General features: G+C 48.9%; 1 protein-coding gene across 1 annotated transcript; it reads left to right on the top strand.

Moving 5' to 3' along the window:
• The first annotated feature begins 4,570 nt into the window (after window positions 1-4,570).
• ZNF48 (zinc finger protein 48) lies at window positions 4,571-9,090 on the top strand. The gene is made up of 3 exons (XM_081133763.1): window positions 4,571-4,907; window positions 5,084-5,177; window positions 6,499-9,090. Exons 2-3 carry the CDS (start codon window positions 5,099-5,101, stop codon window positions 8,298-8,300), a joined length of 1,881 nt encoding a protein of 626 aa, XP_080989889.1. The 5' UTR covers window positions 4,571-4,907; window positions 5,084-5,098; the 3' UTR covers window positions 8,301-9,090.
• Window positions 9,091-15,757: the final 6,667 nt, after the last annotated feature.

Genomic DNA, 15,757 nt, shown 5'->3' with positions numbered 1-15,757 from the left:
TATTTATTATTATTTTTTTATTATTGATTTTAGCGAGAGGAAGGGAGAGAAAGAGAGAGAGAAACATCGATGTGAGAGACAAACATCGATCAGTCGCTTCCCGCACGGGCCCCAACCCACAACCTGGGTATGTGCCCTGATGGGGAATCGAACCCTCCACCTTTTGGTGTACAGGACGACACTCCAAACAACTGAGCCACACTAGCCAGGGCTAGTATACAGCACATGTTTATACAAATGGTTTTATATATATGAATATATACATATGAATATATATTTCTGTTAATTTTTAAATTCAGCACTATTTTTTTTTTTAAGATTTATCCGTATTGCCATGTGTATATCTTACCCTTACTTCAATCTTATTTTTAGTACTATTCTTTTCGTGTAACCTTGGGAAAAATCTCCTCTCTGGGTCTTACTTTCCTCATCTATCAAGTGGGATTGGGAGCTCCTGCCACACTGAAGTCACAGAAGTTGTGTAAACTTCATATGATTATAGAGACATTAAGAGCTGTGTCATCTTACTAGCTGTGCGACCATGTGCATTTTACTTTAACCTCTCTGTGACTTAGTTTCTTTATCTGTTAAATGGTACCATTAGTAAATTTTACCTGATAGGGTCATGATGATTATATAGTCTAATGCACAAAAAGCTTTTAGTACAGTGCCTGGCAGATGAGACGAGCTCACACAGAATGCTAGATACTGCTATTAAATGAGCTTAGGGGTGTGGCAGTGCCACCAGCTCAAATCTAGTGATGGTTCTTGTAGATTAGTTGCTGAGGATCCAAACAGAGTGAATCAGTCAGGGCTACAGTCTTCTGAGGAGTCAGAGACAGCCAAACGTGGGTGTGACAGCATTGATGCTAAAGTAGTGTAAGAGAGGTAAACAGAGTCCTTCAAGAAGCCTGGGGCCCGGCCGGGCATGGTTCAGCGGTTGAGTGTGGACCTAGGATCCAGGAGATTGGGGTTCGATTCCCGGTCAGGGCACATGCCCGAGTTGTGGGCTGCAGCCGATCAATGACTCTCTCATCATTGATGTTTCTGTCTCTCTCTCTCCCCCTCCTTTCCTCTCTCTGAAATCAATAAAGATATATTTAAAAAAAAAAAAAAAAAAGCCTGGGGAAGGGATAATATCCTTCCTCCCTCTACCACAACCCTTCCTCCTACTCATCAGGCTGAGCAGCCCCATCGTCTCAGTTAAAACTGAGCCCCTCCCACCCTTGCTCTCCACAAGATATACCCAGCTGGTTTCCAAGGCCTTCCTATCAATCAGAAAAACTGGTCCTCCTCTCTCTATACCCTCTACCCTCTTGCCCCTGCCCTGGGTTCAGACTGATCAGCTCTTCCCTGAGTTACTCAACAGCCTTTTTCCAAAAAAATATATATTTTTATTGATTTCAGAGAGAGGACGAGAGAGAGAGAGAGAGAGAGAGAGAGAGAGAGAACATCAATGTTGAGGGGCATTGATCAGCTGCCTCCTGCACGCCCCCTGCTGGGGTTTGAGCCCAGCAACCCTGGCATGTGCCTGGACTGGGAATCGAGCTGTGACCTCGTGGTTCATAGGTCGACACTCAACCACTGAGCTGGGCTCAACAGTCTTTAAGAAAATAACATGTATTATTCATTTAAAAAAAAAAATTATTTAATATATCTTTACTGATTTCAGAGAGAAGGAGGGAGAGGGAGAGAGAGAGAGATAGAAACATCAATGATAAGAGTCATTGATCGGCTGCCTCCCGCTTGTCCCTGACTGGGGATCGAGCCCGAAACCCGGGCATGTGCCCTGATTGGGAATCAAACCATGATCTCCTGGATCCTAAGTCAATGTTCAACCGCTGAGCTACGCCCGGCCGGGTGGAGATCAAGGTTCAATTCCCCGTCACGGCACATGCCCAGGTTTTGGGCTCGATCCCCAGAAACAGGGGTTCAGGAGGCAGCCGATCAATGAATGACTCTCTCATCATTGATGTTTCTCTCTCCCTCTCCCTTCCTCTCTCTGAAATCAAGACATATTTAAAATAATAAAAAATAAGTGGAACAACAAATCAATGTTTCTGTCTCCCTCTCTCTAAGGATCAATTTAAAATTACAAATAAATATTTTTAAAATTTGCTCTGCAGAAAAGGTGCGTGGCTGGTCTTTATGTTTAGAGATGGCATGAATTAATAGTGACACAATATTCCATTTATATGCTTTTTAACTCAAACAAATCATGCCTAGTCATTCATGTGATAAGGTCTGGGGCTTGTTTAGAGAAAGGAAGGTCCCACCTTGAGCTTCTTATGGGGCAATGCATGGTGGACAGTTTTTCCATTTGATAATCTTCTGGATTAGTTTTTGTTTTTTGGTTTTTTTGCCACGTCTTCATAGCTACCTATGGCGCCATCAGGCATTCCTGGAAGGGCTTCTGTATCTTTAAACCTGAGTTCAGGTTCAGACCTAATAAACTCCAGGCTTTGTCTTCTCAAAGTCAAAGCTAGCTCTGCAAGACAGTATGAAGTGTGGGCTGGTCAGCTTTGGCGGGAAAGTTCTTCCAAGAGAGGCTGTCTCTTTGCCTGTTTGTAACCTCTTACCTGTTTGCTAGCACAGGTGCCTGGCACATGATGGACTCCCAGGAAATGTCTGTGGTACAAATGAACAAACTTACCATACTATCTTTAGCTTTCGCTGCTTTCCTATTATGTAAATTCATGACACATTTAAATAGGAATATTCTCAATTTTCCTCTTTGAGGATAGGTCTTAATCATCTTTGGATCTCAAGCTGCACATAGTAGGTTTTTAGTTAGTATGTGGGCCACTGTTCATTTTTTTTTTTTTTTAACCCTCACCCAAGGATCTTTTTTCCATTGCTTTTCAGAGAGAGTGGAAGAGGAGGGAAGGGGGGGAACATCGATGTGAGAGAGGCACATCGATTGGTTGCCTCTTGCACGGGGCTGGGGATTGAGCCTGCAACCGAGGTACGTACCCTTGGCCGGAATCAAACCCAGGACCCTTCAGTCTGCAGGCTGACGCTCTAACCACAGAGCCAAACCTGCTAGGTCCTCTGTTCAGTTCATTTCATTTCACTCCCTCTGTATGGAGTTCTTCATTCAGCCAGACTCTGGACTTTGAGATCTTAGCTGTCCTTGAAGTATCAGCTCAAAAATGCCACATCTTCCTTGGTTACTTCAGCCAAAAGACCAATAGCTGATATTTTTTGCAAAGTGTTTAAAACATACTAATCCTCAATCATTCAAATTAGGTATTATTGTTCCCATTCTACAGTTCAGGAAACAAGTTTCCCAGCATCAGACAGTAGTAAATGACAAAGCCAGGAATCAAACACAAACAATGACCTTAAAGACATGTCCAAAGCCACAAAACTCTATAGAAGTATCTCACTCTCTCTGTACCACACTCCTTTCAGTACACGATCTGCCACATCATTTGCACATTTCCATACTTTAGTGGATTGAGAGCTCCCTGAGTTTCTTTGTTATTTCCAAGGCCTAGGCAGTGTTGATTGACTTGTGGCCCTTGTTTCTGTGTCTAACACCCATGCATACCAGACACAGAATCAAGCCGACTCATTCCCACAGATTAGAATTCTTCCTGCTCTCCCACTATTGGTGCATGGAACGCAGGCCTTAAAGTCCTTTATTTCTTCACGATTTGTGTGCTTGTCCCTGTAAACTGGCAGCACCCCCAAGGACAAACCTTACTTGTATTTCAGATTTGGGGATCATGCCCCTGGTCCGCTGGAACACAGCCCCAGCCAGGGCCCTACCAAGCTGGGAAACAGGGTTTAACGTTTCAGCCTCTCCCCGCTTGGCCTTTGCAGCGCTGTCGACCTGTCCCTAGTCTTAGTCTCCCCAAGGCCTCTTTATGTCTCCGCCTCTTTGTCTCTGCTTGTTTCATTGTCTATGTTCCTCTGCCCCTAGACCTGTTTCTCTCCAGGCTCCTGGCCCTTTCTAACAGCTCCTCGGACTCTGCTTCAATGACTTTATATCTCTCTCTTATCTATTTCTACATCTGTCTGTGGCGGCTCCGGGTTTTTTTCGTCTGCCGCTGCCTCTCAGCCTTTGCGTCTTCTCCGACTCGGTGCTCTTAGGTTACGACTTGGTGAGTCTCTGGCTCGGGGTCTCCGTTCCCGGCCCCGGGTCTGATTCCATCTGCGCCTCTCCCCAGGGGCGTCCCCAGAGGCCCCCGCCACTAGCCTCCGCTCCGGCCGCGGCTCGGCCGCCACCACCCAAGCCCAGCCCCCGTCCCCACCCCCACCCGGCCCTCCGCTGCTCCGACCGGCCCCGCTTTGTTTCCCCAGTCTCCACCGGCCCCGCTTTGTTTCCAGCGTCTCGGAGCCCCGCCCCCGCCCCGTCTGAGGTCTCCGCCGCCCTTTGTCTGCCTGGGTCTCCCCCCCACCCCCTTCCCGGGGTCCGGGTTTAGATCTCTTTGTCTCTCCGGGCCGGGCGGTTAGCGTTGCCAGCCGACCCCGCAGGTCGGCGCGGGTGGCCCGGCACAGCGACAATTAGGAAGCGTCTTCGGCCCTCGTCACCCAGCTCCAGCCCAGGAGGCACACGGTTAATACCACCGAGTTTGGGCCGCGTAGCCCCCTCCGTGGCACGCGGCCGCCCGCCGGCCACCGAGCTCGGGCCGACCCGGCGGCCCCGAAGGCGAGCGGCTCCTCCGGGTCCTAGAGCGGCTCGGCGCGGCCCATCTCTTCCGCTTCCCGTCCCCGCCCCCGGCGGCCGCCCGCGGGACGCCTGGAGCCGAGTCCCCTCCCCGTTAGACGCGGAGCCGCATCCCGGAGCCGTCGGTGGCCCGGGCACCCGTGCCCACCGAGGAGCTCCGGAGAGCACCGGGGTGGCGGGCCCGGCGGCGGCGGGAGGGCGAAGGGCGGCTGCGTGCCGGAAGGAGCAGCAGGTGCAGGGGCGGCCGGCGGCGCCCGCGGGGGTGCAGGGGGGGCACCGGGAGCCGCGCCCTGCATCTCGGACCCAGATGCTGCCCTGGGCCCGCGCCAGCCGTCAGAGGGCAGCGGCAGGGCGCGGGCCGCACGTGGCCGTGTGACCGTGGGATTGCATGTTTGTCCCCTTGCTCAGGGCGGCGTGCCTGCGATGGAGCGCGCGGCGGAGCCCTGGGGTCCAGATCTCCATGGCCGGGAGGAAAGGGAGCAGCTGAGAGGCGCCCGAACAGGTGAGGGCCGCGGCGGTGCGCCGCCATGTATAGGTAATAGCTAGGTCGAGGACTGCGATGCTGGGCTCTGCCTGGCCAAGACCCAGAAAAATCGGTAATGAACTGTGCTTCCAGGGAGACAGGGGGAGGGGGAGCAAAAACAGAGGGGGGACTCAGTATTTCTCTGCACCTGTGCGCCAGGCCAGGCGGGGAATCCTCTCAAGGACTGTCCCCGTCCCCAGCAGTCCTCACGTCCTCACTGCCTCTGCCCTACTTCGGGCCCCATTCTGCCTCATCAGGCAGCTGCAACAGCCTCCCCTCAGCCCTCTTCTCTCCAGTGATGCACTCTGCACCCACAGTGATCTAAGTCTAGATCGAATCCGGTCTCCCTTCTCCAGAACCTTCCCTAGCTCGTTTCTGCCTCCTAATTAATAGTCTTAGCCTAGTGTTCAATTTAGCCCTAGTCCCAACGTCCCTTTCCAGCTTTATGCCCCAGTCCTCTCCATGGTTTCCTTTTTTCTCACTGTGAAAGCCCATTCCTGGCTCCTTATTCTCCCCCCTGGGACAGCACAGTTATTCTGAGCCCACAAGTATAATTATTTTTGCTTTTCCTTCTCTCTCCTACCAACCCCAAGCATCTTAAGGGGTAGGTGTGTGTCTGGGGCCTCTCAGGTAAACATAGATGGCCGAAGTAATAAATTACAGAATGAGCTAATATAAAAAGACATAATTGAAATAGCAAATACCAGTTTTTTCAAACAGAGACAGTATAACACAGGCTTGGGGATCAGACAGACCTGAGTTAGAAACCTGGCTTTGCTACTTGCTAACCTTTATAACCTTGAGCAAGTGACTTAAATTCTGAGTCTCCAAATGCATAGTAATAATATTACCTCACAGGATAGTTTCCAAGTGTTCAGTAATGCTTAGTTTAGTGATTGGCACATATTAAAGGCATGGTAAAAGGAAATTACTATTATTATTTTTTTAATATATTTTTATTGATTTCAGAGAGAGAAAGGGAGAGAGATAAACATCAATGGTGAGAGAGTCATTGATTGGCTCCCTCCTGCACGCCCCCTACTGGGGATCAATCCGGCAACCTGGGCATGTGCCCTGACCAGGAATTGAACCGAGATCTTCTGGATCATAGGTCGATGCTCAACCGCTGAGCCATGCCGGCCAGGCAGGAAATTACTATTATTAATGAGAGGCACAGACAATAGTAAGTTCTTTAGAAGTTCAGAGGAGAGAGAGAGAGCCTTGTGACCACAGGTTGTCAAGAAAACCTTTCTGGGGCTGAGCCAAAGGGCAGGTCTACAACTCCCTTTTCTTTCCCCAGGTCTGGGAGGTGAGAATGTGGAGATGTCTCAGACAGATGAGTTTGAACATACCCCACAGGAGGATGACTTGGGGTTCAAGGAAGAGGAAGATTTGGCCCCAGGTCATGAAGTAGGAAATGCCTCTCTCAAACCTGAAGGTATCCAGACTTGGGATGACTTGTGGGTCCAGAGAGAGGGACCAGGAAAACCTCAGGCTCGAGACAGAGGCCCCCGGCTCCTGGGAGAGCCACGTTGGGGCCAGGCTAGTGATCGGGCTGCTGTATGTGGCGAGTGTGGCAAGAGCTTTCGACAGATGTCAGATCTGGTGAAACACCAGCGGACACATACAGGGGAGAAACCCTACAAATGCGGGGTCTGTGGCAAGGGCTTTGGGGATAGCTCTGCCCGTATCAAACACCAGCGAACTCACAGTGGTGAAAAGCCTTACAGAGCCAGACCACCAGCCCAGGGCCCTCCAAAGATTCCTAGGTCCAGGATCCCTGCTGGTGAGCGCCCCACTATCTGTGGTGAATGTGGCAAGAGCTTCCGGCAGAGTTCAGACTTGGTGAAACACCAGCGGACACACACGGGTGAGAAGCCCTACAAGTGTGGCATCTGTGGCAAGGGTTTTGGTGACAGTTCTGCTCGCATAAAGCACCAGCGAACACACCGTGGGGAGCAGCCCCCCCGGCCTATGGTGCCCCGGCGGCAGCCATCTCGAGCAGCCACAGCAGCCGCACAAGGACCCAAGGCCCAGGACAAGCCATATATCTGCACCGATTGTGGCAAAAGATTTGTGCTCAGCTGCAGCCTTCTGAGCCACCAGCGTAGTCACCTGGGGCCCAAGCCTTTTGGCTGTGATGTGTGTGGAAAGGAATTTGCCCGGGGCTCAGACCTGGTTAAGCACCTTCGGGTGCACACGGGAGAGAAGCCCTACCTCTGTCCTGAGTGTGGCAAGGGCTTCGCTGACAGCTCTGCCAGAGTCAAGCACCTCCGCACCCACAGTGGCGAGAGGCCTCATGCCTGCCCAGAATGTGACTGCACCTTCAGCCTCAGCTCCACCCTTCTCCGCCACCGCCTGACTCACATGGAGCCCCAGGACTTCAGCTTCCCTGGCTACCCCCTGGCTCCCCTGATCCTCAGCCCACCCCCCAGCTCAAGCCCCCCCCCACCTCCTCTTGGTACCAGTCCCCCGCTAACACCTCGAAGCCCTTCACACTCTGGTGATGGGCCTTTTGGCCTGCCTGGCTTGGAGCCAGAGCCTGGGGGCCCACAGGCTGGGGAGCCACCCCCACCACTGGCAGGTGACAAGCCCCACAAGTGCCCTGAGTGTGGCAAGGGCTTCCGCCGAAGCTCGGACCTGGTGAAACACCATCGTGTGCACACGGGGGAGAAACCCTACCTCTGCCCTGAATGTGGCAAGGGTTTTGCTGACAGTTCAGCTCGAGTCAAGCACCTTCGCACCCACCGTGGTGAACAGGCTCGGCCACCGCCACCATCCACTCTCTTGAGGCCACATAATCCCCCAGGCCCAGCACCCATGACCCCTCGACCCCGAGCCCGGGCCCGGCCCTCTGGACTCAGCCAGCCCCATGTGTGTGGCTTCTGTGGGAAGGAGTTCCCCCGGAGCTCAGATCTGGTCAAACATAGGCGCACACACACGGGGGAGAAGCCATACAAATGTGCAGAGTGTGGCAAGGGTTTTGGTGACAGCTCTGCCCGTATCAAGCACCAGCGTGGGCATCTGGTCCTGAGGCCCTTTGGGACGGGGGATGGTCTGGCAAAGCCCCTCAAGGAGGAGCCACCAGCAGGACTGGAATGATGGGGTACAGGGAGGGTGGAGGGTCAGGAGACCAAAGGGATGATATCTTGCCTAATCAGAAGAAAGGGCCTGGGAGTTGGTGGGAGGGAGAAGGAAAGAAGGTGGGAGGGGAAGAAAAGAGAAAGGAGTGAATGGATGGAGATTGGAGACAATGATCTTGAAGCTCAGGAAACTGTCCCAGGTGGGCTCAGTCAGGACCTTGCCAGTGTGGTCTGTACCCCCAGCTTCTAGAACACTGCCTAGTACACGGTAGGCACTCAGTAAATACTTGTTGAATTAATAACCTGGTCTTAGGCTGAAGCCCTTAACCCTAAATTCCTGCTGCCTCTTAACCTATTAAGAATTGATCCCTCTCAATCTTGCCCCGAAGACCAGCACCCTGAATCGTGGTTTGTTCAAACCCTTGCGAGCTGCAACAAAGAGACTTGGGGATTCGGATGACAGAACTAGGCAGGGGCACCTTCATCCTTCTGATGAGAGTATTGCTGTGTGGCAGGCAGTACCCAGCATTAGGCCATTGGACATGGTCTTAGCTAGGAAGGGCACTCATACAGAGCCCAGACCTACGTGCCCTGGAGGACCCTAACCTACCCTGACACCTGGGCACTGGCACAATAGACCAGAGACAGCAGAAGGAGAACTCTGCTCTGCTTGCCAAGCCCAGGTCCTGGGGGACACCAGCAGAGATAAAGTGGCTGGGGGCAGGACTGGGTGAGGAGCCAGGGAAGTGCCAAGGCCAGACAGCCACATCTCCATGTGTTTCCTTCCAATAAACTGCTTCTTGTCTGAGGCTTGGACTCTGTGTGTGTGTGTGGTGAGGGGTGAAAAAGGTGTCCAAGTGTCACCACAGGTGGGACCCCCAAGCCGTGTGTAAACTTGTGTGGGTCCCTTCCCCTCTTTGCACCTGTCAAAGGAGTGGGCTTAGTCAGCTGTTTTCTAGCTCCATCCATGCCACACCATATAGCACAACTCTTAAAAGGAAAATCACCTGACTCCATGGGGTAAGGGTGTTCAGCGAGTGCTGTTGCTATGATGACAAGTGGGGGAGAAGTGTGGGCTGCTTCCGTGCTGTACAGGCACAGAAGACCCTGGCATGGATGCTCTGTCTACTGGGGAACCCACCTCCCTGAGACCTTCTTTGTCAAGAAACAGGTCATTTGGCTGTGCATTGCAAAGAGAAGGCAAAAGGGATACCTCTTTATCACCTGGAAAAGGAAACCGTATTTCCTATCGACTCGTGTCTTTAGGAGCAGGACGCAAATTGCTAGCTTTTTCTAAGGAGGGCACCAATAGGGAGGAAGGAGTGAGAGGAACTGATAGGATTTGATTGGCCAGGGACAAAAAAGGCTAGGGCAGCCCTGGTAGGGGAGCTCAGTTGGTTAGAACATCTCCCAATATGCCAAAGTTGCAGGTTCCGTCTCCAGTCAGGGCACATACAAGAACAAATCAATGAATGCATAAATGATAGATGTTTCTCCCCCCCCGCCCCCCCACCAAATCAATTTTTAAAAAAGACTAGGGCCATTCACCCACCTAACAAATGAAGTACAAGACTGCTTTGCAGCTTTGCTGGTTGGGCCTCTGAGCCAATCTTGGTACCTAGATAGATAGAAGCTCTTACAAGATCATAACCATTGGACAGACTTGCCTAGAAACCAGTTAAAGATTGTTACAGTGTGGTTCCTCCTGGTCCTCCCACCTCCTGCGATGTGGTAATACATACTCAGAACCCTATAGTTTTGCATTCAGGCCTGGGATTCTTGGAGGCTTTGGCACACAAACCCATAGGCCTAAATGGAGGTCTTCTGGGGCTTTTGGAAGATCCTTCCTGCTGGTTTTCCTTGTCTCCTCTCCTTACAAGATTGGCCTTGAAGCCCGCCTGCAGTGAACTTTGTAAAATTACATCTGACTGTGAAAGAAAAAGGGGCCACATACTAAACCTGACAAGCTGAAGGGAGGCCTGCATGGTGGCCTTATAAACTCAGAGACCTAAAGTAACCACATAGGATGGTTTGCAATTAAAACTTTCTAACTAAAAGCAGTTCTTGTCAGGTAGTCAGAGCCTAGGCTAGTATTTTTCCTAACAAAGGTCAATCTTTACTTTAACTGAGCCTGTTGTCTTTTTTGCATCTATGATAACACACCTGATAACATACCTTTGGAATATCAAAGAAATTTCCTTTTTCCAGACCCCTCAAAGCACAACTACCAGGCCAGAGCAGAGACCACAAATCCCCTCATTGTTATTATGATGGTGTTAATTGGTTAACTGTTAACTATTCCTCTTAACTGTCTATTTCTCTTACTTTTTATTCAATCCCAGAGATTGCCCCACCCTCCTCCTTTGATTATAATATGTAAAGTAAGGTTCAAGCCCTGGCTGATAAGCTCAGTGGTTAGAGCGTCAGCCTGTGGACCGAAGGGTCCCCGGTTTGATTCAGCCAAGGACACCTCATTTACAGGCTCGATCCCCAGCCGAGGTCGAGGTGTGTGCGGGAGGCAGCCAATTGATGTTTCTCTCTCACATCGATGTCCCCCCCCCTCCACTCTCTCTGAAAAGCAACGGAAAAAATATCCTCACGCCCGGCCGGGCATGGCTCAGCGGTTGAGAGTCGACCTGGGATCCAGGTGATCAGGGTTCGATTCTCAGTCAGGGCACATGCCCAGGTTGCGGGCTTGATCAATGACTCTCTCATCATTGATGTTTCTGTCTCTCTCTCTCCCTCTCCTTCCTCTCTCTGAAATCAATAAAGATATATTTAAAATATATATATATATATATCTCCTCAGGTGGGGATTACTAAATAAATAAATACATAAATAAATAAATAAATAAATAAAATAAGGTGCAGAACTACCATTCTCTGGAGCATTTTCTCAATCTTTTGAGATTTCGCTTCCTGGGACTTGTCAGTTTGGCTCAAATAAACTAAAAAATTCTCTACAAGTTTGAAAGTTTTTTACTTTGACATTTACTTGGCATGGTGCAACAGGATTCCAAAGAAGTCCACCCAAGACCACCTTGCTTGGTACCAGCAGGGGCCCAAGGGGCCCCACTGACCTGTTCTTTGTTTTGCATCAGCTGAACTTAGGTGAGTTTCCCTTGGAATTCCAGACCTCCAGGTTTTAAGATAAGAGGCCCTGATGTTATTTGAGCTGTTCATTTATTTATTTATTTATTTATTTATTTATTTATTTATTACTTTTATTTTTTATTAATCCTCACCCAAGGCTATTTTTTTCCATTGATTTTTAGAGATTGTGGAAGGGGGTGGGGGAGAAAGAGAGAGAGACATTGATTTGAGAGACACACATTGACTGGTTGCCTCATGCATGCCCCCAACTGGGGCCGGGGATTGAACCTGCAACCAGGTATGTGCCCTGGACCAGTAATCGAATCCAAGAACCTTCAGTGCATGGGCCGATGTTCTAACCATTGAGCAAACTGGCTAGGGCATTAAGCTGTTTTTTACAAATCCTCCAGGTAGAGCCCTAGTTGGTGTGGCTCAGTTGGTTGGAGCACTATCCTGTACATCAAAAGATAGTGAGTTTGATCCCTGGTCAGGGCGCAAATGGAAGGCAACCATCCATGTTTCTCTCTCTCCCTCTCTAAAAAAATCAATAAGCATATCCTTGAGTGACGATTAAAAAAAAGTCCTCCAGGTAGAACTAAAGGTTAAGGGTTGATAGAACCCAGGCCAAGCCAGGACAGGAGAAAAAAAAGAGTGGCTAATTTTTAACTTTGGCTTTTCAATTGGAATTGCTTTCTGAGAGTCTGAACAAAGAACTTTTTGCTGGATAAATGAGAGCCTGAACTCATTTGGCTATGAAGATAAGGGGCGTTTCCTCCCTCCAGCCTGAATTTTCATTTTTCTTAGGTGACTAAACATCTTTGTGGGAATGCCAGGGTGTTACAGGATAGGGGACCTGGTCCTGAAAAGATATGCCCAGGGCCACCCAGTAGCACTTAGGTTCTTGACTTCATGCGGGAAAGATTTTACAACCTGAGTACAGGTGATTGAGAGAATGTTTATTAAAGCTGGGGGCAGTGAAACAAGGAAGAGCTTAGCATGAAAGAAGCAGCAGGAGAGACCTAGGTGGGGCTGCTTTTGCTCTCTAGAAATAATATAAGAAAGAAATGAGCCAAGGCAGGGCTGCTTTTGCTCACTGGGAAGCCAGAGAAAAGGGAGCCTTGGAGAAAGGTTCAGGGGGTAATCCCAGGATGAACTGCTGCTGCCTGTTGCTCCCCTGATTGCAAGTCTCTCGGATACCCTTAGAGTTCAGGAGATGAGTGCCTGTGGAGGAAGAAGAGAGGGCAGGGAAAGGCACAGGTGTACTCCCAGGAAGGAATCTTAGGGAAGGGCTCAGGGGATGGCTTCAGCAGAATATTTATCAGTTTTCCAGGTCTGCCCTTTCAGGGCCGTGGTCTTACTGATGGATCAGTGCTAGGGCAGGAGGTCATTAGTCATTGCAGCTGGTTCCTAGCATTGCCCAGTCCACCTGGTTTTGCTGCTTTTCTGGGCCCGGAGCTAAAATACAACTGAGGCCTAGATGTTATCTCTAGGGAGGTGACCTTCTGTATCTGGCTCTAAACTGCTAGGCCAGTTTGTTCAGCTATCTGTCTCAGTTTCCTCATTCTACTTGCCAAGGAGTTTTTCTAGTGTCTTACTATCCTGCCTCAAGGGGGCATGCCCCATGAAGTGCAGGACCCCCGTAGGGAATTCCAACTCAACTGTAATTAATTAATTGATTCGTCTGGGGATGTGCACTTAAAAGTTGGTTACCTAGTGCTCTGAGTTCTCACTGCTGTATTAGACAGCCGGGGAGAAAAGCCAAGACACAGAGAGAGTTGAATGTGACTCGGGAGGGGACAGCCCCTTGGAGTCAACCAGTAAGCAGCACACTTCAACCCACCACACAATATCCCTAGAAATTTCTTCAGACTGTGCAGATATCCAAAGAAAACTAAAATTAATATGGAAAATCATGCCTCCAAGGCTGAAAACTCTCAGCCCCCATTAATACTCCTATAGATATACAATAAATAGGAAGACTTTACTTGCAAGTGCTTGCATAAATGGGATGATTTAACTAGAAACGATATCAACTAAAGATGGCCAAAATGGTTTTCCTTTTTGGTGCCTAAATTAATTTTTGCATGCAAAATTAGAAAATGCTGGCTCTAAAATTAAACTGAATGGATGAGAAGCATATCTCTATTGGAAATTAGAAGCTTCTAAGAGGAGCACAGATCAATTCTTTTAAAATTTTTATTTATTGATTGATTTTACAGAGAGAGAGAGAAAGGGGAGGAGAGAAACATTGATTTGCTGCATCACTTCATGTTTTTCATTGGTTGATTTTTTTTTATTCCTCACCCAAGGATATTTTTTCCGTTGCTTTTCAGAGAAAGTGGAAGTGGGGCGGAGAGAGAAACACTGATGTGAGAGAGACACATCAATTGGTTGCCTCCCGCATGCACCCCCGCTGGGGCTGGGGATCAAGCCTGCAACCAAGGCACTTGCCCTTGGCTGGAACTGAACCCAGGACCCTTCAGTTCAGAGCCAACGCTGTAACCACTGAGCCAAATGGGCTAGGGCTCTGGTTGATTCTTGTATATGCCCTGACCAGGGATGGAACTCACAGCCTTGGCATATTGGGATGACACTCTAACCAACTATCCAGCCAGGGCGATAAAAATTTTTTTTTAAGAATAAGAAATTTTAGTGCTCTGGCCAGGTAGCTCAGTTGATTAGAGAGCATTGTCCTGATACGCCAAGGTTGTAGGGTCCATCCCCAGTAAAGGCACATACAATAAGCAATCATTGAACGCATAAATAAGTGGAACAACACATCAATGTTTCTTTCTCTCTAAAATCAATCAATCAATCAATCAATCAATCAAAAGAAATTTTAGAGACCATCCCTGAACTAAAGAAGACTACTAAGTGAAATAAGCCAGGCAGAGAAAGACAAATATCACATGATCTGGCTTATACGTAGAATCTAAAGAACTTAATAAACTGATGAACAGAATAGAATCAATGACATGGAAGCATAGACGAGACTGAGGAATGTCAGAGGGATGGAGGAGGGCGGGTGGGTGGAGGGGGAGAGAGTAACCAAAGAATTTATATGCATATGTGCACAACCCAAGGACACGGGCAATGGTGGGGAGAGGGACTGGGGAGGGGGAAGGGACGGGGTGGAATGGGTCACTGGGTAGAAAAAGGGACATTTGTAATATTTTAAACAAACAAACAAAAAAAAATAAGACTACTGAGCCCTGACCAGTGTTGCTCAGTGGTTAGAGCATTGGCCCCAGGCACTAAAGTGTCACAGGTTTGATTCCTGGTCAAAGGCACATACCTGGGTTGTGGGTTCGCTCCCCCCCTAGGTCAGGGCTCATGAGGGAGGCAACCAGTCAATGTGTCTCTCTCATATCTATGTTTCTCTCTCTCTCTCTCCCTCCCTCCCTTCTACTCTCTCTGGAAAGCAATGGAAAAATATCCTCTGGTGATGATTAACCAAAACAAAAAAAACAAAAACAAACAGAAGACTACTGAAGCTAATAAGTGTCAACACCCCATTCCTCCCCCTTCAGCAGCTCTTCCCCTATATCCTTTGGTCTCTGAGCTTTCTTGTGCGGCTTGCCCTCCCCTCCCTCCCTCCCCTTCTATCTCCTCTATATCCCCTCCACTACCACGCCCCACTGACCTAGGGGAAAGTGAGAATAGGGGTTCAGACAAGGGTAATCCAGGACTTCCAGCTGCTCCCTTAGGAGAAAGCTGGCCTCAGGCAGAGGGGAGCCAGCAATTGTATACAGTCCTTGGACTAGAACATAATTAAGGAATTTACCTAAAGATTTCCCTGATTAACTGTTAGAACATGTGATCCTGGCCATTCTGACTTATTCCAATTAATGTATCTACTGGTTTCTGGGAGCAAAAGCAACAGAATTACTAAATAGGGTTTGCTGGGAAACTCCTGTAGAGGAATCTCTTTTTATTATAGAAAGCCAGGTCACCTTAAGAAGGATTATAGAAAACTGAAATGGGATTTAGAAAGAAAAAAGAAACAGAAGCAAGCATGTGATTGCCTTCCCCCTGGGAGTAAAGCTTCTGTGCAAATGGTAGGGATATTTAATCAACCTATGACTTTAAAAAAAAAAAAAAATATATATATATATATATATATACATATATATATATATATATATATCTTTATTGATTTTAGAGAGAGGAAGGGAGAGGGAGAGAGAGAGAGAGAGAACGTCAATGATGAGAGAGTCATTGATCGGCTGCCTCCTGCACGCCCCCCACTGGGGATCTAGTCCCCAACCGGGGCATGTGCCCTGACCTGGAATCGGACCTCCATCTCCTAGATTATAGGCCATTGCTCAACCGCTGAGCCAAGCCAGCGGGGCAACCTACAACTTTTTAATTTTTTTATTTTTA

The sequence above is a fragment of the Miniopterus schreibersii genome, assembly GCF_964146895.1.
Source record: "Miniopterus schreibersii genome assembly, chromosome: 3".
In the NCBI taxonomy this organism is placed as follows: Eukaryota; Metazoa; Chordata; class Mammalia; order Chiroptera; family Miniopteridae; genus Miniopterus; species Miniopterus schreibersii.
The sequence above is the reverse complement of the archived record's forward strand: the minus strand, read 5'-3'. Positions and strand labels throughout refer to the sequence as shown.